Source organism: Hippopotamus amphibius, chromosome 1, assembly GCF_030028045.1.
Source record: "Hippopotamus amphibius kiboko isolate mHipAmp2 chromosome 1, mHipAmp2.hap2, whole genome shotgun sequence".
NCBI lineage: Eukaryota > Metazoa > Chordata > Mammalia > Artiodactyla > Hippopotamidae > Hippopotamus > Hippopotamus amphibius.
In genome coordinates, this window is record NC_080186.1 from 133,270,868 (window position 1) to 133,294,630 (window position 23,763).

At 38.6% G+C, this 23,763-nt stretch overlaps 1 protein-coding gene across 1 annotated transcript in view; it reads right to left on the reverse strand.

Annotated features, from left to right (window-relative positions):
• Window positions 1-2,471: 2,471 nt before the first annotated feature.
• Window positions 2,472-23,763, reverse strand: part of GABRP (gamma-aminobutyric acid type A receptor subunit pi) — a 35,007-nt gene continuing 13,715 nt past the window's right edge. The window contains exons 7-10 of the mRNA XM_057747310.1: window positions 20,824-20,961; window positions 20,191-20,343; window positions 19,514-19,701; window positions 2,472-4,371 (exon numbers count right to left, since the gene is read on the reverse strand). Of these exons, the coding sequence (XP_057603293.1) occupies window positions 4,069-4,371; window positions 19,514-19,701; window positions 20,191-20,343; window positions 20,824-20,961 (782 nt within the window). The 3' untranslated portion in view covers window positions 2,472-4,068. The remainder of the gene's footprint in view (window positions 4,372-19,513; window positions 19,702-20,190; window positions 20,344-20,823; window positions 20,962-23,763) is intronic.

The following is a 23,763-nucleotide window of genomic DNA, read 5'->3' on the forward strand; positions in this document are numbered from 1 at the left end:
AGACCATTTTTAAGCATAGCAGTCTCAGGCCTGTTCTGTTAATGATTTTCTACACAGTATGTGAACCAAGTTTCTGTATTGGGTAGGAGGAGAAAGTTCCAGATGAAAATGGAGAGTTAGGTGATGAAGCGTGAAATCCTATTCCTTGAGGATTTAAATAAAATTCATGCCCTGACTTGAATAGGAAGCAGGCCATCATGAATGCGGGGTTATGGACCACTTGACTCTCCAAGACCCGTGGCTCTAGTCTGGGCTTATGAAAGAAGAGATAACTGGCTTGTAGGTGCAGATATCCTCAAAGATCATGGAGATTTTGGATCAACATGCAGCTATTCACTGCCTTTTTACGTTCTATTCCCCTTCCCAGTTTTCCAAATGAGATTGCTTCTTTTCTAATTTCTGGAAAGGCATAATTTTAAGTAGTGAGATTGGATGACCGAAGCCTATTTCACATCCAAGTCACTGAATGCTGTGGGTCACATGACTCCCCTTCAAATACCCCAAAAGAAACCATAATTTTGGAACTCAACCTTGTGGGCCACCAGGAATCTTCTTAGGCATTCATTCTTGGTTAGCAATACTTTGTATGATACTTTAACTTTTTGCAGCCAGAGGCATCTCCTTGTATCTACAGCCTTCCAACATTACCTAGCAGAACCTTCTGCTTTCAGGCAGGTGGATGGCAAAATCAACAGGGAGAAAAGATTATTTATTCTCATGGGAAATTTACCGATGGAGACTAGATGTTTATCTGAGCATTTCATTATTCATCTGCATTTCATTATTCAACTAGCACATTTTCTTTCTTCAAAACAATTAGATTTTCTTTTAAGTTTGTTTCTTTCTATTTACTTTTATTCAGTTCACTTATTCCAGTGAATAGTGGTACAGCATGTCTCATGTACAAAACCTTTTTGAACCTAATGACAGTCATTATCATTCAGCCTTGCTTTCAAGGTGCAAAACTCCTTCTTATTGGACCTGTTTTCCATGCTTTTAATCACTTCTGCCACTTTTCTCTGACTCTTTTTACATTTCTGTACATCCTTCTTCAATGAGTAGTGGGCAAAATTGGACTCAACGTTTTTCAACCCAAGTATACTACCGTCTGATATATATATTCTCTACAAAAACTTGAAAAATATGTATATTACATACTTTAAAAATTATTTTAAAAACATGAAATATGTATTCAAATGTTCTTTCCTTCCTCTTTAAATTCATTGGTGAAACACATAAATTATATTGACCATATATTGGGGTATAATTCCCTGTTTGTTAAGACTCAGCTTTATAAACGTATATTAAGAAGCAAGGATCTTTGGCAGTAAATACATTACTAACTGATCAAAATTAACTCTGAGCAAGTAGAGAAGAACTGCTCTGTGTGTGTGAGAGTCATGCACAGCACTGAGGAAAGACCACACCTCAATCCTGGTTGTCAGACTTGCCCTAACTAACAGGTTGTCACCATACTTTCATGTCACTGAAAGCCCGTACTTGTATTTTTTCTCCTAATGAATTGCTGACTTATTTTCAGCTTGTGGTCTACTGTAATCTCCAACTCTTTTTTGCTACGCTCATTTCTCCATTTCTCCCTGTCTTTCATTTGAAATTAGCCCTCTGTCATTTGCTTGTTATTCACTATATCTATATCTATATATTTTCCTTCCTATATTGAGAATATTGATATTGATATTAAATATTGATATTCTCAATGTCAAAATAATTTAAAATTATATTTCCATAACTGAGGATATTCTCAACTTTACCTACTTTCATGTCTTTGATAAATTTGATGAGGTTAGTCTTGATATTTTCACCCAAGAAATATTTTGAATAAAGCCAGTTGGGGACTGATCTGGGTAGTTAGGACACATGAGACAGATCTAGAATACTAGAAGTTTTTATTGAGAACTCTAATGCTGTAGCCTACATAAATTTTAGAGTGATACAAAAATCCAGGAATTTTTTCCCCCAAACTATTCTCAAACTATAAAAATATCATTCAACAACAACAACAAAAAAGAAAATTCCAAAACAATGAAGAAGGTTTGGAAGGGAATCTGGGACATTTTTTGAAAAGTGGATATTTCAGTGCCACCAGGCCTAGCTGTTTAGCTACAAGGCAAGTGTTGTACAGTGGTGTCAAAGAATGACACTGACTCTGTCACCAGTGTTTATCTTCCTCAGCAGGAAATAGTAGGGGTGTGTGTGTGTGTCTGTGTGTCTGTGTCTATGACTATATGTGTATACTGTCTCAGATGAGGGGAACATGAGGATGGAAGAGTGTGAGCCTGCTGAGTTTGTATTATGAGTATACCTTTTCCAAATGGGATCTTAAAACACATATTCTGTAGATGACAGCTTGATTTGATGGGTAGCTAATATGGTATATTTATTTCAGTTTCACATCTTTATAGTTTTTTTAAAAAAATATAATGCTTGAATGGAGTTTCAAGGCAGATATATCCTTTCAATCCTTTTTTAAAACAATCACAAATGTGATTGAACCATATAGTCACATTCTACCCCCTTTAGTTCTCCCATTCCCATCAGAAACATTTTGTTAAAAGCTCAGGTGATCAAACCCATAGAAACTGAATTGTGAGAAGTATCATAAAGGCGGAAAGAATGAGAGCCTATGGTACAGGGGATTATAGAAGAGACATGATCTTGCAAAGGCATAGTTTATTTCTGAAAGGAAATGTAAAGGGATACATTTATTAGAAAAGGAAGCTAAAGATTAAAGATGGCAAGATTCTTTTAAAAGATTGAGCCTGAAGCAAAAGCCTTTTTCATGATACCATTGGCTGAGCTTGGCCAAGTGGCAGAGATGCACATAAGGTACTTCTTATGGTAGGGTGAGAGTGGCTGGACTTGGAAATGTAGGTTTTGTAACAAGTCCCACCGTTACTCAGAAAGCTTAGGACCCAGGATCAACATTCTCCTACTCATGTAGGATAAGCTACTCAAAGTAGTCCAGCTAGAAAGATTAGGTATCTGAGCAAGGCCAAGTTGACTTGTGAGAAGCCACTTGTTTCTGGGTAATGCAGCTCAGTATCTCATAAACATCATTCCTGATCATTAGAGCATAGGGATAAAAGCTCCTCTTGGAAGGATGCAAGGGATCTGCTGCTGGCAATGTGTTGCTCAGCGTCAGAGTAGCAGATAGAGTCGGACTTGATTCTACAAGGCTTCATGACAATAGTCTGTACAAAGACTCTTAGAATAAGTTTTTTTTTTTAATTTCCTCCATTTCTTCCTATGATAGGAGGAAAGGGCTTCAGCATTGTTTAGAACTGGCTTCCATGTAATAGTAAAATGATAAGACATGTCAAATGGGAGAATAAAGCCCTAGAGCTCTCCCAGTTTGGGAAATCCATTATATCTTAGAAACAAGAGATTTTTGTTTGAGGTTATTGATCCACTAAATTTTTCTTCACTTATATTTGATTTTTCAATGGTAGGACTTACTGGAATATAGGGAGAGTTCAGCTGTGGCATTAAATACTATATTAAAAACTCATCTTGGTATTTAGTGCACTAGCTTCCAGTGAATTTACTTAAGCCCAAATTTAATTTTAATCAAAACCAAAAAACTAGAAAATGTTACTGCCTAAATATGCAACGATGTATTTTATAAGCTCTGTAGAGATTTAGTAAAGAGCATGTGTGATTAATTTAGAAACAACCTCTGACACTTGACTCAATACCTGTAATAGCTTCCTTTCTGTTTTTTATCTGAGTTAAATGCAGACCAGGGAGCCACTGGGCAGTCATTCCTGAGTAGGTCTGTAATCTTAGGCTCCATGGGGATGTCTTTCATAAAAATAAAAAAGGAATGGGTTGATGTTTCTATTAAAAGTCTCTGTAATCCTAGGACTTCTACATAGTTTAAATAATGGTTGAGGGGGGTCCATTCTTTGAGGAGAAATGCTCAAATGTTATTTTAGTCGCTTCTGGGACCATTGGGTTAGGGTGCACACTTGGCTTAGAATATCATTTACATCATTACTTTGTTTTGTTGAAGACCTATGTATGGCATGCAAACAGTTCAACATACTCTCAAAAATACATATAGTATGCCCAGTAAAATACATTGGTTAGCATAAAAATCAAAGGAAATAGTAGTTTGGAATATCGATCAACATTACTGGGGTTTTGAATTGTGAAATAATCAACAATCCTGCCCATCTTATCTCGGAAGACAAACTTGAACTTGTCACTGGTTTTCATTGTCAAGTCGCTGTAGTCAACGTTATCACCGGAAGTTTCATTGCTGGCAAAACTGATCTTCCGTTTAAAGCTGGAGATGGAGCTGTTGATGATGTTAGTAATGTTGACTGCTTCCACTTCTTTTGCTTTCCCCTGGTTCATAAACAGGGCAGTTAGCTTCATAGACTCGACTCAGCAAAATAAATAAGTGGGTATTCAGGTACTTAGAGGCCTTAGTATTGAATAATTAGGTTTAGGAGAGAGCAGTACTGAGTGCCTCATAAACTGGCTGGTAAGCAAGACTTGGCAGTCCTGTTGTCTTGTTTATAGGCACCTGTCCCTAGGTCATCAGCTTGTATAATGGCAAGAATAACCATTGCCCACTCTAGATGTACAGAGCCATGTGCTAAATGTTAATTGCTCAGGCTTTGAGGCTAGCTGACCTGGGTTCAAATCCCATTCTGCCTCTCACTATTGTGAAAGTTAATCACCTTAATCCCTTTAGAACTAGGTTTTCTTGCCTGCAAAATGTTGATGACATTAATACCTACCTCTTGAGACTGATGGGAAGATTAAATGGTATAAATTATGTAAAGCATTTAGTAGGTGTTTGATGAATTCCATTCTATTCCGGGGAGGAGGGAGTAACTGATTATGAGAGTTAATAAAAATCATCAGTGTCTTAAGTTCTTGGCCATACAAACAGAAATAGTGATGCTCCTTGCACTCTCATGGAGTTGACATTCTCCACCATGGCTGGGACAACATAGCATGTGGACTGGGAAGAAAATCAGCCATGGGAGACAGAGGCAGCCTGGTCCCAGGGCAGAGTCTAGGTGGGGGCAGTGGCAGCCATTGCTGACTTTTACTCAAGCAGAACATCAGAAGCAGCCTAGGACTCTGGCAGTGGCTGATCCACCATAGGTCACCAATCCCGGCTCCCCCCCCCCGCCCCGCCCAGTATACACAGAGAGTCCACACAGGTCCTGCTTGCCCTGTAGGGTGGCTCCACAAACACAGTGGGGGTGGCAGAGGCTGGGGGAGTGATCAGCTATGAAGGACAAAGGAGGCTTCGACTCAGGGCTGCATGTGAGCAGAGCAACGGCAACAATCGCTGGTGCTGCACAGGCAGCACATGGGAGACACCTTGGACCTCTTTCTGCCGCCTACCCAAGCTGAGAATCCCCACAGGCCTCCCTTGCTTCAGCACTTCCCTCGTGCTGGGAGACGGGAAAGCGTACATTTAAAGGGGAAAGAGCCAGCATGGGCCCAACCCTCAGGGCTTCTGCTCCAGCAGCTTGGGATCAGATCCCACTACCAATAGGATGGTGGTGACCACTGAGCAGCAGGGACATCATACCTCACACCAGGCTCTAGCTTTAGCCCCTCCATCTCCAGTCCCACCTTCTACCAAGGTGATAGCTGCCAGCACACCCTGAGGAAAGACTTGACTTGTATCCACACTGAATCCAGCTTTTCCAGCAAAAGCAATGGGCACACACACTCAGTATAGGAACACATCCACATAAGGATGCCCATGCAAGACTGCAATAGGAAACTGTTTCACCTAAACTTATAAAGGCAGAGAAATTTAAGCAAAATGAAAAGGCAAAGGAACTGGTCTTGGTTGAAAGAGCAAGAGAAATCCCCTGAAAAAATAAATAATGAAACAGAAATAATACCAGATAAAAAACTCAAAAGTAAGAAAGTTAACTGAATTGGGAAAAAGAATAGATAAATATGGTGAAAATTTTAATAAGGAACTAAAAAAATATAAAAAAGACCCAATCTTTGAAATTCCCTGGTTGTCCAGTGGTTAGGACTCCATGCTTTCACTGCCAAGGGCCCAGGTTCAATCCCTGGTCAGGGAACTAAGATCCCACAAGCTGTGTGGTGCATCCAAAAAAAAAAAAAAAAGACCCAATCAGAAATGAATAATTCAATACTGAAATAAAACTCACACTAGGAATGAAGCAGACTAAATTATACAGAAGAATGCATAAGTGATCTAGAAGATAGAATAATGGAAATCACCTAATTAGGACAGCAAAAAGGAAAACAAATTTTTTAAAAATGAGAATAGTTCAAGAGACCTCTGGGATAACATCAAGTATGTCAATGTTCACATTATAGTGGTCCCAGAAGGAGAAGAGAAAAAGAGAAGGGGATGGAAAATGTATTTGATGAAATTATGACTAAAAACTTCCCAAACCCAGAGAAGGACCAAAAGGTCCCAAGCAAGATGAACCCAAAAAAACTCACACCAAGACATAATTAAAATGCCAAATGTTAAAGAGAGAATTCTAAAGGCAACAAGAGAAAACTAAAGTCATATACAAGGAAACCCACATGAGGCTATTAGCTGATTTCTCTGCAGTAACTTTGCAGGCCAGAAGGGTGGCATAATATATTCAATGTGCTGAAAGGGCAAACCCTGCAACCTAGGTTATACTACCCAGCAAGATTATCATTTAGAATTGAAGAAGAGGTAAAGTACTTCTTAGAGAAGCAAAAATTGAAACAAGTCATCAATAGTAAACCTACCCTAGAAGAAATGTTTAAGAGCCATCTCTAAGTGGAAAAGAAGTAAGAATCTATAGGAAAGGGAAAATCCTACTAGGAAAGGCAAATATATAGTAAGAACTGAGGATCAACCACTTAAATAAGCCAATGCAAAGATTAAAAGACAAAAAAAATTGTAAAAGCAACTATAACTGCAAAAAAGCAGTTGAAGGATAAACATGAGATGTAAAATATGACATCAAAAACACAAAATGTGGGGGAGGGGAGTAAAAAATGTAGACCTTTTAGAATGTGTTTGAACTTAAGTGACTGCCAGTTTAAAGCAAGTAGATATAGTTATAGGTCAATATATATGAACCCCATTGTTACAACAAGTCAAAAACCTACAATAGATGCACAAAAACTAAAAGGAACATAAGCTACCCCCCAAAAAATAATAAATAAATAAAATTTAAAAAAAAAAAAAAGAAAGGAACATAAGCATATTTTTAAAGGAAATCTTAAAACCACAAGGGAAGAAACAAAAGGAAGAAATGAACTGAGAAGAACCAGAAAAACAACTGGAAAACAAATAATAAAATGGCAATAAATACATACTTATCAGTAGTTACTTCAAATGTCAATGGACTAAATGCTTCAATCAAAAGACACGGGGTGGCCGATTGGATTAAAAAACAAGACCACCTATAAGCTGCCTACAAAAGAGCTAATACACAGAGAAACTGAAAGTGAGGGAATGGAGAAAGATATTTCATGCAAACAGAAATGACAAGAAAGCCAGGATAGCAATACTCATATCAAACAAAATAGACTTTAAAGCAAAGTCTGTAACAAAAGACAAAGAAGGGCATTATATAATGATAAAGGGATTAGTACAAGAAGAGGATATTACACTTGTTAGCATATATGCACATAATACAGGAGCACCAAAATATATAAAGCAAATACTAACAGATATAAATGGAGAAACTGACAATAATACAATAATAATGGGGGACTTTAACACCCTACTGACATCAATGGACAGATCACCCAGACAGAAAATCAGGAAACAGTGGTCTTAAATGACACATTAGACCAGTTGGAATTACAGATATCTGCAGGACATTCCATCCCAAAACAGGAGAATACATATTCTTTTCAAGTGCACATGGAACATTCTCCAGGATAGATCATATGCTAGGCCACAAAACAAGTCTCAATAAATTTAAGAGGATAGAAATTATATTAAGCACTTTTCCCAACCATAACAGTATGGAACTAGAAACCAATTACAGGAAGAAAATTGGGAAAAACCAAAAATATATGAAGACAAAACAAAAGGCTATTAAAAAACCAATGTGTCAATGGAGAAATCTAAGAGCAAATCAGAAAATATCTCAAGACAAATGAAAAGAGAAACAAAACTTCCAAAATCTATGGGCTGCAGCAAAAGCAGTTCTAAGAAAGAAGTTTATAGCAATACAGGCCTTCCTCAAGAAAGAAGAAAAACCTCAAATAAACCACCTAATCTACCATCTAAAGGAATTAGAAAAAGATGAACAAGGAAAGCCCAAAGTTAGCAGAAGGAAGGAAATAATAAAGATCAGAGAGGAAGTAAATAAAATAGAGACCAAAAAAATAATAATAATAATAGGAAAGATTAATGAAACCAATAGCTGTTTTTTTCTTTAAAGATAAACAAAATTGATAAACCTTTTAGCCAGGCTCACCAAGAAGAAAAGAGAGAGAACCCAAATAAAATAAGAAATGAAAGAGGAGAAATAACTGATACCACAGAAATACAAAAAATCATAAGATAATACTACAAACAGTTATATGCCAACAAATTGGACAACCTAGAAGAAATGGACAAATTTCTAGAAACATCCAGCCTGATAAGACTGAATCAAGAAGAAACAGACAATTTGAACAGACCAATCACTAGTAGTGAAACTGAATTTTCAATAAAAAAAAAAACCTCCCAGCAAACAAAAGTCCAGGATCAGACTGCTTCACAGGGGAATTCTACCAAGCATATAAAGAAGAGCTAATACATATCCTTCACAAACTATTCCAAAAAACTGAAGAGGATAGAACACTCTCAAATTCATTCTATGAGGCCACCATTATTCTGATACCAAAACCAGACAAAGACACTACAAAAAATTACAGTCCAATATCTCTAATGAATATAAATGCAAAAATCCTCAACAAAATATCAGCAAACCAAATCCAACAATATATAAAAAGGATCATACATATAATCAGGTGGGATTTATTCCAGGGATACAAGGATGGTTCAATGTTTGCAAATCAATCAATGTAATACACTACATTAACGAAAGGAAGGATAGATATCACATGATCCTCTCAATAGATGCAGAAAAAGCATGTGATAAAACATCCATTCATGATAAAAACTCTCATCAAAGTTGGTATAGAAGGAATATATCTCAACATAATAAAGGCCATTTATGACAAACCCACAGCTAACATCATATTCAATGGCGAAAAGTTGAAAGCCTTTCCCCTAAATTTAGGAACAAGATAAGGATACCCACTCTTACCACTTCAATTTAACATAATATTGGAAGTCCTAGCCACAGCAATCAGATAAGAAAAAGAAATAAAAGGCATCCAAATTGGAGGAGATGTAAAACTCACTATTTGCAGATGACATGATACTTTATACAGAAAACCCTAAAGTCTCCACCAAAAAATTATTAGAACTAATGAATTTAGTAAAGTTGTAGGATGCAAGATTAATATACAGAAATTTGTTGCTTTTCTATACACTAATAATGAACTATCAGAAAGAGAAAGCAAGAAAGGCTTCCCATTTAAAATAGCATCAAAAAGAGTAAAATACCTAGGAATAAACTTAACCAAGGAGGTGAAAGATCTATACTCTGAAAACTATAAAACGCTGATGAAGAGGAGAGAAAAGATGGCGGCGAAGTAGAGAGACGTGGAGTGCATCCCTCTCCACAGATGCATTGGGAATGCATGGAAGGACGCAGTAATTCCCACAGAGAACCAGCTGAACACCAGCGGACGGCCTCGGACACCAGAGAGGGCTGCGGGGAGCCCGACATAGCTGGTAGGGAGGCATCTACGAGGGCTCAAAGAGGGTGAAGCGGCGGAGCTGTGGCAGACGGGAGGGAGTGAGAAACATACGGAGGGTCCGCAGCGCAGCGCAGCGCAGCGTTCCCGGACCGAGACATCGATCCGCGGCTGAACGGAGGGTCCAGGAGCGGGAGCGTGGGAACCGGAGAGCTGGTTCAGGGTGAGAAACATTGTTGCCGGTAGGGTGACGGACCGAGAGGACAGGAGGGAGGAGGTCCGCGGAGAGGAGTGCCGGTCCCTGAGAGCTGCCCGGCCATGATGGCGGCTGGAGGCTGCAGGCTCCCGGGCGGGGGGGAGGAGCCGCGCGCATAGCCTCTCCCTCTCTTTCGGGGCCTCTGCAACAGGCAGTGGAGAGACGCCCTGCGGGCCACCTAAGGTGCTCAGGGATAACAAGCACCCTCAGGCACTCGGGCGGGGCTAGATTAAAACTCCTTGCAACGCCAGCAGCAGGGAGGGTGCCGAGAGAAAAAAAAAAAACCCACCATCAAAAAGAAAAAACCCCGAGAGAGGCCCAACTCTAAGACTTTCTGTGTACGCCTGAGCCACCAGCGCCCTCTGCAACAGGTACCTCCAAGCCTGACTGAAACAACAGTGCGCCACTGCTCACTCACTCCCAGGAGAAGGAGCCACTATTGTACCCTCTCCCTCCCCACACACCGAGGCTTACAGACGAACAATAAAGAAACCTCTGCTGGTCACAGAATAATGCAAAAAAAAAAACCCAAGGCAAGGAGAAGGACATTTACAGCTGAGACACTAAGGAAACAGAAATAGTAGTATCAATACCTATTGAACTAGTCCATTCTGGGATCAGTTCTGGAGTTTTTTTTTTTTTTTTCTTTCTCTCTCTCTCTCTCTCTCTTTTTTTTTTTTTTTATTTATTAAATACGATCTTAGCCCTAAGGGATCTACAAGTTTTATAACATAATTTTTTAAGGATATTTTTTATCCTTATTTTTTTTATTTTTTTATTTTTTTTGCCTTTTTATATACTTCTATATCTAGCTAAGTTTTTGGTAGTATGGACAAAATATCTCTCATACTTTCCTTTCATCCCTATCTTTTATACACTTCAATTCCTTTCTTTTTCTTTGCATATTTCCAACCACATTATGCTCTTCTGTTCCCCTTTCTTCCAGCCATTTTAAGTTTATTTTATCTTCACATACTTATAAGCAACACTATCAGTCTGCTCAGACTCCTTGCTCTATTCTCCAGATGATGCACTGCCTTGGTATTAATATTAGGCTGTTGTCTTTATCTTAGTTCATAGTACAGTTGTCTAATTACATTCTGAGACTCTCCACTCTCTCTGGTGGTACTCCAGCTCATTTCTATATTTGATCCTAGCTTACAAAATCTCTCTGGATTGATGTTTCTATGTGTAGGGTGTTATTTGTTGTTTGTTTGCTTTTGCTTTTGTCTCTGATTTGTTCTGTTTCAGTTGTCAATTTCTGCTGGGTTTCTCTTTGAATATCTGATAGCACACTGGGGTTCTGTCAGTTCTTTCTAGAGCCTTATGTCCTAACGGATTCAATAATTGTGTGTCTTATACATGTATGTGTTTCCTAGACTGAATATTCGTTTAATCCAATACTTGGACATTAGTCTGAGGCTTGGACAGTCTTCTATAAACACCTCTATCACCAGGACAAGCAACCCCAAAAGTTTGGACAACCATGAGGAAACAAAGAAACCCCATGCAGGCAAAGGAGCAGGAAAAAAACCCACAAGACCAAATAAATGAGGAGGAAATAGGAAAAATGCCTGGAAAAGAATTTAGAGTAATGATAGTAAAAATGATACAAAATCTCGATAACAAAATAGAGAAAGTACAAGAAACAGTTCATAAGAACTCAGAAAAACAAACAGCAATGGATAACAAAGTAACTGAAATTAAAAATACTCTAGATGCTATAACCAGCAGAATGACTGAGGCAGAAGAACGAATAAGTGAGTTGGAAGACAGAATGGGAGAAATAAACGCCACAGAGCAGGAAAAAGAAAAAAAAATAAAAAGACTAGAAGACAGCCTCAGAGACCTCAGTGATAACCTTAAACGTACCAACATTCGAATTATAGGCATCCCAGAAGAAGAAGAAAACAAGAAAGGGTCTGAGAAAATATTTGAAGAGGTTCTAGTGGAAAACTTCCCCAACATGGGAAAGGAAATAATTCACCAAGTCCAAGAAGCACAGAGAGTCCCATACAGAATAAACCCAAGGAGAAATACACCAAGACACATATTAATCAAACTAACGACAATTAAACACAAAGAAAAAATATTAAAAGCAGCAAGAGAAAAGCAACAAACAACATATAAGGGAAAACCCATCAGGATAACAGCTGACCTTTCTACAGAAACTCTGCAGGCCAGAAGGGAATGGCAGGATATACTGAAAGTCCTGAAAGAGAGAAACCTACAGCCAAGAATACTCTACCCAGCAAGAATCTCATTCAGATTTGAGGGAGAAATCAAAAGCTTTCCAGACAAGCAAAAGTTAAGAGAATTCAGCACCACCAAACCAGCCTTACAACAAGTGCTAAAGGAACTTCTCTAAGTAGGAAACACAAGAAAAGGAAAACACCTACAAATACAAACCCAAAACAATTAACAAAATGGTAATTGGAACACACATGTCAATAATCACTTTAAATGTAAATGGATTAAATGCGCCAACCAAAAGACACAGACTGGCTGAATGGATACAAAAACAAGACCCTTCTATATGCTGCCTACAAGAAACCCACTTCAGACCAAGAGATACATATAGACTGAAAGTAAAGGGATGGAAAAAGATATTCCATGCAAATGGAAGTCAAAAGAAAGCTGGAGTAGCAATACTCATATCAGACAAATTAGACTTGAAAGTAAAGACTATTAAAAGAGACAAGGAAGGACACTACATAATGATCAAGTGATCCATCCAAGAAGAACATATCACAATGGTAAATATCTATGCCCCCAATATAGGAGCACCTCAATACATAAGGCAAATGCTAACAGCTATAAAAGGGGACATCGACAGGAACACAATAATAGTGGGAGACTTGAACACCCCACTTACATCAATGGACAGATCATCCAAACAGAAAATCAATAAAGACACACAAGCTTTAAATGACACATTAGACCTTCTGGACTTAATTGATATTTATAGGACATTCCATCCAAAAACGACAGACTACACTTTCTTCTCAAGTGCACATGGAACATTTTCCAGGATAGATCACATCTTGGGTCACAAATCAAACCTCAGCAAATTCAAGAAAATTGAAATCATATCAAGCATCTTCTCAGACCACAACGCCATGAGACTAGATATCAATTACAGGAAAAAAACTGCAAAAAAGACAAACACATGGAGGCTAAACAATTCACTCCTAAACAACCAAGGAATCACTACAGAAATCAAAGAGGAAATCAAAAAATATCTAGAAACAAATGACAACGAAAACACAACAACCCAAAACCTATGGGACGCAGCAAAAGCAGTTCTAAGAGGGAAGTTTATAGCAATACAGTCCTACCTTAAGAAACAAGAAAATGATCGAATAAACAACCTAACCTTACACCTCAAACAACTAGAGAAAGAAGAACAAAGAAACCCCAAAGTGAGCAGAAGGAAAGAAATCATAAAGATCAGAGCAGAAATAAATGAAAAAGAAAGGAAAGAAACCATAAGAAAAATAAATAAAACTAAAAGCTGGTTCTTTGAGAAGATTAACAAAATTGATAAACCATTAGCCAGACTCATCAAGAAAAAAAGGGAGAAGATGCAAATCAACAGAATTAGAAATGAAAAAGGAGAAGTCGCAACGGACACCTCAGAAATACAAAACATCATGAGAGACTACTACAAGCAACTATATGCCAATCAATTGGATAACCTGGAAGAAATGGATACATTCTTAGAAAAATACAATCTTCCAAGACTGAACCAGGAAGAAATAGAAACCATGAACAGACCAATCACAAGTACGGAAATTGAGGCAGTGATTAAAAATCTCCCAACACACAAAAGCCCAGGACCAGATGGATTCACAGGCGAATTCTATCAAACATTTCGAGAAGAGTTAACACCTATCCTTCTCAAACTCTTCCAAAATATTGCAGAAGGCAGAACACTCCCAAACTCATTCTACGAGGCTACCATCACCCTGATACCAAAACCAGGCAAAGATGTCACAAAAAAAGAAAACTACAGACCAATATCACTGATGAATATAGATGCCAAAATCCTCAACAAAATACTAGCTAACAGACTGCAACAGCACATTAAAAAAATCATACACCACGATCAAGTGGGGTTTATCCCTGGGATGCAAGGATTCTTCAATATACGCAAATCAATCAACGTGATACATCATATCAACAAATTGAAGGATAAAAACCATATGATCATTTCAATAGATGCAGAAAAAGCTTTTGACAAAGTTCAACATCCATTTATGATAAAAGCTCTCCAGAAAATGGGCATAGAAGGAAATTACCTCAACATAATAAAAGCCATATATGAAAAACCAAAAGCCAACATTGTTCTCAATGGAGAAAAACTGGAAGAATTCCCTCTAAGAACAGGAACAAGACAAGGGTGTCCACTCTCACCCCTGTTATTCAACATAGTTTTGGAAGTGTTAGCCACAGCAATCAGAGAAGAAAAAGAAATCAAAGGAATCCAAATTGGAAAAGAAGAAGTAAAATTGTCCCTCTTTGCAGATGACATGATATTATATATAGAAAACCCTAAAGATGCTACCAGAAAAGTGCTAGCACTGATCAATGAATTTAGTAAAGTAGCAGGATACAAAATTAATGCACAGAAATCTCTTGCATTCCTATACACGAACAACAGAAGAGCAGAAAGAGAAATTAAGGAAACTCTCCCATTCACCATTGCAACCAAAAGAATAAAATACCTAGGAATAAACCTGCCTAAGGAGGCAAAAGATCTGTATGCAGAAAACTTTAAGACATTGATGAAAGAAATCAAAGACGACACAAACAGATGGAGGGACATACCATGTTCCTGGATTGGAAGAATCAACATCGTGAAAATGACTGTACTACCCAAAGCAATTTACAGATTCAATGCAATCCCGATCAAATTACCAATGGCATATTTCACAGAACTAGAGCAAGAAATCTTACGATTTGTATGGAAACGCAAAAGACCCCGAATAGCCAAAGCAATCTTGAGAAGGAAAAATGGAGTTGGTGGAATCAGGTTTCCTGACTTCAAACTATACTACAAGGCCATAGTGATCAAGACAGTATGGTACTGGCACAAAAATAGAAAGGAAGATCAATGGAATAGAACAGAGAACTCAGAAGTAAGCCCAAACACATATGGGCACCTTATCTTTGACAAAGGAGGCATGAGTATACAATGGACAAAAGACAGCCTCTTCAAGAAGTGGTGCTGGGAAAATTGGACAGCAACATGTAAAAGAATGAAATTCGAACACTTCCTAACACCATACACAAAAATAAACTCCAAATGGATTAAAGACCTACATGTAAGGCCAGACACTATCAAACTCCTAGAGGAAAACATAGGCAGAACACTCTTTGACATACATCAACGCAACATCCTTTTTGACCCACCTCCTAGAATCATGGAAATAAAATCAAGAATAAACGAATGGGACCTCATGAAACTTAAAAGCTTTTGCACAGCAAAAGAAACCATAAACAAGACTAAAAGGCAACCCTCAGAATGGGAAAAAATAATTGCCTATGAAACAACGGACAAAGGATTAACCTCCAAAATATACAAGCAGCTCATGCAGCTTCATACCAAAAAAGCAAATAACCCAATCCACAAATGGGCAGAAGACCTAAATAGACATTTCTCCAAAGAAGACATACAGATGGCCAACAAACACATGAAAAGATGCTCAACATCACTAATCATCAGAGAAATGCAAGTCAAAGCCACAATGAGGTATCACCTCACACCAATCAGAATGGCCATCATCACAAAGTCTGGAAACCACAAATGTTGGAGAGGGTGTGGAGAAAAGGGAACTCTCCTGCACTGTTGGTGGGACTGTAAGTTGGTACAGCCACTATGGAAAACAATTTGGAGGTTCCTTAAAAAACTACACATAGAACTACCATATGATCCAGTAATCCCACTCCTGGGCATATACCCAAAGAAAACCATAATCCCAAAAGAAACTTGTACTGTAATGTTTATTGTAGCACTCTTTACAATAGCCAGGACATGGAAGCAACCGAAATGCCCATCAACAAATGAATGGATACAGAAGATGTGGCATATATATACAATGGAATATTACTCAGCTATAAAAAGGGATGAGATGGAGCTATATGTCATGAGGTGGATAGAACTACAATCTGTCATACAGAGTGAAGTAAGTCAGAAAGAGAAGGACAAATATTGTATGCTAACTCACATATATGGAATCTAAAAATGGTACTGATGAACTCAGTGACAAGAACAAGGATGCAGATACAGAGAATGGACTGGAGAACTCGAGGTATGGGAGGGGGCGGGGGGTGAAGGGGAAACTGAGACGAAGCGAGAGAGTAGCACAGACATATATATACTACCAACTGTAAAATAATCAGTGGGAAGTTGTTGTATAACAAAGGGAGTCCAACTCGAGGATGGAAGATGCCTTAGAGGACTGGGGCAGGGAGGGTGGGGGGACTCGAGGGGGGGGCGTCAAGGAAGGGAGGGAATATGGGGATATGTGTAGAAAAACAGTTGATTGAACCTGGTGTACCCCCCCCCAAAAAAAAAAAAAACACTGATGAAGAAAAGTAAAGATGATACAAAGAAATGGAAAGGTTCATGAATTAGAAGAAATAATATTGCTAAAATGTCCATACTACCTAAGCAATCTACATATTTAATGCAATCCCTATCAAAATACCCATGACATTTTTCACAGAACTAGAACAAATTATCCTAAAAATTCATGTGGAATGAAAAAGACCCCAAACTGCCAAAGCAATCTTGAGAAAAAAGAACAAAGCTTGAGGTATCACCCTCTCTAACTTTAGACCATACTATTATAAAGCTACAGCATGGTACTGGCACAAAAATAGACACACAGATCAATAGAACAGAATAGAGAGCCCAGGAATAAACCCACTTACCTATGGTCAATTAATCTATGACAAAGGAGATGAGAATATATAGTGGAGAAAAGACAGTTACTTCAATAAATGGTTCTGGGAGAACTGGAAAGCTACATTTAAAAGAATGAAATGAGAACATTTTGTCACACCGTACACAAAAATATACTCAAAATGGATTTAAGACCTAAATGTAAGAGCTGAAACCCTAAAACTCCTAGAAGAGGATATAGGCAGAATATTCTTTGACATAAATCACAGCAATATTTTTTTGGATCAGTCTCCTAAGAAACAAAAGCAAAAATTAAACAAATGGGATCTAATTAAACTTAAAAGCTTTTGCACAGCAAAGGAAACCATCAATGAAATGAAAAGACAACTTACTCAATGGTAGATAATATTTGCAAATAACATAAACAACAGGGGGTTAAATATCCAAAATGTATAAACAGCTCATACAACTCAATATCAAAAACAAAACAAAACAAAAGAAAACAAAAACCCCAAACAACCCTATCAAATAAAGGGCAGAGGACCTGAGTAGACATTTTTCCAAAGAAGACAAAAAGATGACGTACAGGCAAATGAAGAGATACTCAGCGTATCTAATTATTATAAAAATGTGATTCAAAACAAGATATCACTTCACATCTGTCACAATGGCTATCATCAAAAAGTCTATGAATAACAAATATTGGCTAGGATATGGGGAAAAGGGAATCCCACTGTTGGTGGGAATGTGAGTTGGTGCAGTCACTATGGAAAACAGTATGGAGGTTCCTCAAAAAACTGAAAATAGAACTACCATATAATCTAGCAACTGCACTCTTGGGTATAAATCCAGATAAAAATGAAAGTACTAATTCAAAAAGATACATGAACTCCAATGTTCACAGATGCACTATTTATGATAGGCAAAATATGGAAACAACCGAGGTGTCCCTCAACAGACAAATGGATAAAGAATATGTGATATGTGTTACATGCACATATTATCCAGCTGTAAAAATGAATGAAATTTTGTCATTTGCAGTAATGTGGATGGTTCTAGAGAATATTATGCTTAGTGAAATGTCAGAGAGACAAATACTGTGTGATATCACTTATATGTGGAATCTAAAAAATAAAACAAATAAACGTAAATAGCAAAACAGAAACAGACTCACAGATATAGAAAACAAACTGGGGGTTACGAGAGGGGAGAGAGAAAGGGGAAGGGGCAAAACAGGGGTATGGGATTAAATGACCTAAACTACTATGTATAAAATCTATAAGCAACAAGGATATATTGTACAGGGCAGGGAATAGTAGCCATTATTTTGTAATCACTTTTAATGGGGTATAATGTATAAAAATACTGAATCATTATGCTGTACACCTGAAACGAATATAATATTGCAAATCAACTCTACTTCAATTTAAAAAATAAATAAAATTTTTGAAAAAGGAAGCTGACAGGGAGTAAAATAAATAAAATACATATTCTCTGTCGGGCACATATGATCATTTGCCTTTGGTACTTGAGTGAAATGACTGTGTGAAACATTATTCATGATAGTCAAACACAGGAGAACAAGCAACTGGCTCTTTGGGCTATTCTGAATCTTCATTTCCTTACCATTAGACCCCGTGCAGTCCTGGCACTTTGCTGAAGGTGGGCAGCTCTTCTGCACTGGATCCCTCTCACTTTTTTTCCTGTTAGCAGGAGCTTTAGTGTGCCAACATCTATCAAATTGGGCTTCCAAAGAATCCCAGGGTTCTGTGGGCCTGCAGAGAATAGTAGTTAAGGGCATGGCCCATTGCCCACTGCAAGTGGGAATAACAGATAAGTGTCGGGCTTTGGAGCCAAGCAGATTTAGATTCGCATCCCAGCTCTGCCTCTTACTGTCTGTGTCCCCTTGGGTACGTCACTTATCTTCCCGTACTCAGATCCCATATCTATAAAAATGGAGATAGCCTTACTAGGTTGTTATGAGCATTTTAAATGGTATAATATTTGCAAAGAGCTTGTGACCATGTCTGGCACATACATGCTCCATTGATAATAGTCATTATTATTATTTCGAGAGCTGGACCATGGTGTTTCACTGCTAAGCCAGATAATGTCTTTCCCTGTTAGCAGAAAAATATGCTAATCACGAAATTTGCCACAATTTAACCTTTCCATACCCTTTTCAGTAAACCATTACTTGTATAATTTAAGAAAACAAGAACGCAACAAAAGAATAAGTAGTAAATACGTATTAATCTGAAACATAAGCAGCTGCTCATGTTTGGTTTGATACTGGGTTTTTCATGGATGCTTGTTTGTGCGGTTGTGATTTTATGTTGCATACAGATAACACAGTTATTTTCTGCTGGAAAATTAAACATATTAATATCTCACTGTATTTGGTGAAAAGAGCAGTCTTTTGTAAAAGGTATCATGACTTCCAGATTCCCCCAGCTGAATAAGGATGAGAATCACTGGTGCAAAGTGAATCACTGGGGGTCAGGAACCAGGTCCGGGTCATCTCTACAGACCAGTAGACGGCACAGGTGCAAAAGTCTTACCCTATCTTTGGCTGCCATCTGCTGTAAGGAGCTGTAGTGGGCAACTGCATATTCCAGGAGGGCGCCAAACACGAAGCTAAAGCAGATGCCCAGGTACACATCGATTGCCTTTATGAAGCAGTTAGTGTTCGGAAGAGAAGTGCGGGACCCAATCATCAGTGTGGTCATTGACAATACGGTGGTCACTCCTGAGAAAAAAGGAAGCAATGTACCCATGTCAGTGGGCAGTGAACCTTCCATCACCCCCTGGCAGACTGTCCCCATTCAGGAGTGGGCAAGGGGTCAGGACTCAGAAATAGAGCATAGCTCATTTTGAAAGTCTGTGTCCTTCTGGAAAAGGGGCAACTTGCCCATTTTGTACAGATACGAGCGATATAATTTTCTAAATGTGTCGCCTTCTGTCTTCTCACTGGAGGGAGGTATTCAGTAAACAAAGTAACTGACAGTAGACCATTTAATCACAATTCTCCCTCATCTGTCACTGTAAAACACAAGTTTAGAAATGCACTATTCCTAAAGTAGTCTCTCTGTGTCTCGTTCTCTCTCTGTAAAAGAGTCTCTCAAGAAACCAGCTCCTGGAACTGCCCTGTTAATATCAATGAAAACAATGGTAGAAGGTGAACAAATAAGGACCTAATAAACCCAGTTCTTAGAAATCGCCCATCGGAGCTACTTACCAATGCAGGTTCTTGCAGGAACTGAATCAAGGGAGATCCAAAACGAAACCCAGGATAACACCACCAGGAAGGTGGAAGGGACGTAGGTTTCCAAAATGAAATACAGGACATTCCTCTGAAGCTCAAACTGCAGGACCAATCGTATATAATTTCCTGATAGGGTGAACAAGGGATAGGAAATCATGGCTGCTCACCTAGCGGAGTGGTTTCCCTGTGGGATGTTTAACTTCGCTATACGCACATTAAGCTATCTGTTGTTCACCAAAACATAGCTAATCATGAACTGTCATTGTGGGCTCAGTGAAAGAAATGGTGGTTGTATAGAATGGGATTTATGGGGAGTCTGATGCCACCACCCATGATCCTCTTCTTGTGCCTTTCTCTGTCATAGTATTCCTGCAGCATCATAACTGCTGGTTTCCTGGACATCTACTTCACTAGTGAGCCCCTTGGGGACCTTTCCAGTATTAGGTGTGGAGCAGGTAAAAGTGCCAAGCCCAAAACCCTACTGCCCCACCACACCACAGAGGGGTTCCTGGGCCCCCAAGGGACAAAGTAGAAAAAGAGATGATATTTCTGACTCGGAGTACAACTCAGCTATTTTGCTGTTGTGCAATTTGTCCCACAAGTTACCTGTTTCCTGCTGTGATGTGGTAACTAAGGTGAAATACTGTTGTATGGTATACTGAGCAAGCCGCAGGTTTTCCAGCCCGCGCACAGAGTCGTTCCCTCTCAGCCAGCTGAACTCCACGTCGTTCCCATCGTAGCCCCCTGGCAAGTGAAACAGTGCCCTGATCAGTGGAAGAAGGCAGCAGATTGAACTGGTCTGGGAAACGCTGTGATATGGAGAAAACAGAAGCTCTGTCTTGATGGTGCTAAGTCCAGGGATGATCCCATGCAAAATCTGGCATGGTTTCTCAAGTGTAATTGCAGCGTCTACTCAGGATGAAATGACCTGCTAGGGCTTTTCACCACCCACTGGGAACTGGTTCTATGCTGAGCATTGTCTAGACCTGGTAGACGATAAGCAACGAGAAATGGTCTCTATCATTATTTAAATGATATTTTTGAACACGTATCTGTGAACCCACAAAGGCCTATGCTAGATATTGCCTTTCAGGACATCTAACACTGGAGGGGGTTCTCAGGGACTTTACAGTTGATCTGTTCATATTTTCATATTGGCATAAATGTAAAAACAAAAACAAAAAACCTTCAGCCAGCCACTTTATTGATGTCTGTAAACATAGGTGTTTGATAAATCCCAAAGCTGATGATAGTAATAATAGCTACCTTTTATTAAACATTTATGCCCTTTACACATTATGGCGCTAAGGTTCTCACGAGCTTGCAAGGTAGACCTGCATATTTCTTCATTATTAAAACTTTTTAAAAAAATGAAACCGAAATGGATCTTACACTCGATATATATAAAGTAGAGCTTACATTTTCCCTAAAATGTTATTATTGAATAAATGCTATGCCTTAGAATTGAGGAACTGTAATGATTTGCCCATTTTACACATGAAAAGTATCAGATTCTCAGAGGTTACATAAGTTTCTCAGGATAGCAATGCAAATGAAAAGCAAACCAGGGTTGTACCTCAAGAAACTTTAATATCACAGCCCATGGATGATAATAATAATATCTATCATTTTGTAAGCAATTGCCTTTCTAAGGGCTTTACAACATTATTATCTCATTTAATCCTCAAATGATATCTTTGAGAAGATAGATGAATGGTTAATAAGCATATGAAAAGATGCTCAAAATCATTAGTCATTAGGAAATGCAAATCAAAACCATAGGAACATACCACTTCACATCCACTAGAAAGGCTGTAATTAAAAAGACAGTAACAGATGGTGAGAATGTGGAGAAGCTGGAACACTGCTGGTAGAAATGTAAAATGGTGCAACCACTTTGGAAAACAGTTTGGCAGTTTCTTGAAGACAAACATAAATTTAACCAGCGTTTCAGTCCTAAGTATCTGCCCAAGAGAAATCAAATCATGTCCACAAAAGGACGTGTACACACATGTTCATAGCAATGTTATTCATAACAGCTGAAAGGTGGAGACAAACCAAAGTGATTTGTACTACTTGTATTCTTTTGTCTGGAACAAAAAGGAATAAAGCAATAAAAAGGAATAAATTACCGATATATACTTCATCATATATGAACCTAAAAAACATTATGCTAAGTGAAAGAAGCCGGATGCAAAAGACCACATATGGTATGATTCCATTTATATGGAATATCTAGAAAAGACACATTCATAGAGACAGAAAGTAGATTAGTGGTGGCCTGGGAGCTGGTGGTGGCAATGGGGAGTGACTGTAAATGGGCACAAGGCGTCTCTTTGAGGTGATGTTAAATTCTAACAATTGAATGTGGCAACAGTTGTACAACTCTGAAAGTTTACTAAAAACCTTTGAATTGTACACTTAAAATGGTTGGATTTTATGGTATGTAATTTACACCTCAATAAAGCTGTTAAACAACAACTCTTTGAATCAAATACTATTATATTTCCTACTTCACTGATTAGGAAACTGAGGTTAGTTCTACTCACCCAAAGTCACACAGCTGGTGACTGGAAAAGCCCAGTGATTCCAGTACCTCTGATCTTAAACATGGAACTTCATTTTCCAAAGCTACTGGGAAATGGGATGCCAGTGTTGGGACTAACATTTTGTTAAGTCTTAGCTTATAGTATCCACTGTCGATCAGTGGTTATCTCCCCCTCCGTAGGGTGGAGAAGAAGTCATGGGCTCTTAGAGGATTTCCAGGTAAAAATTATCTGTGGGCTTTCCCTTGGAAGCACCCCCACATTTACTGAAGCCATCTATCCAAATAGGCCTAGAATCCCAAAGGAAAAAATATCTAAAAAAGTAAGTTGTACAAGCTTCTACTTAGGTACTTTGCTTTTACAACTGGTAAATGCCCACAATCATTACATTCTCACTGCTCTGTCCCTGACATGGGCAACTGTGGGATGATATCAATTCTTTCATAGGGACGGCATTCAGGAAAAAAGCCCTTGGTGAGGTTTCTGTACTCAAATAACTGCTAATAAACATTCGGTGAAAGCTTCCTCTGCTCACCAGGGACAATATTTGTGCAAGCAGAGTGCTGAAGTTTCCAGGAGAATCTCACTCCCGGGATTTGAGATGAGCACAGCCACCCATGGAGGGCAATTGCTTTTTCTATGTGGGGCTGAAAATGAGTTCTCTTTTTTATAACTTCAAGTTTTAGTCTGCCCCCAAACAGCTGTATTGCTTCAAGAAGGTTTTGCATGCATTTAATCAATAAGGTAATTAATCTGCCTGCCTGAGTCTTTAATTAAATGTCTACCTCTGAAAAATGACTGCTGCCTCAAAATGGTTGTGTTTCTTGGATGTTGGCCACTAGTGTCCTCATGTAAGAAGTGCCCAGTGGTTTCCAGCATTTGACTATAGTTTTTCCTCCTCGCACAAGCCATGCCTTGATGCCTTAATAACTTCAATGTGTGACATTTTCTTCCCAGGACACGTATCACAGGTGTCACCTCCCCATGGTGGGCATTTCAG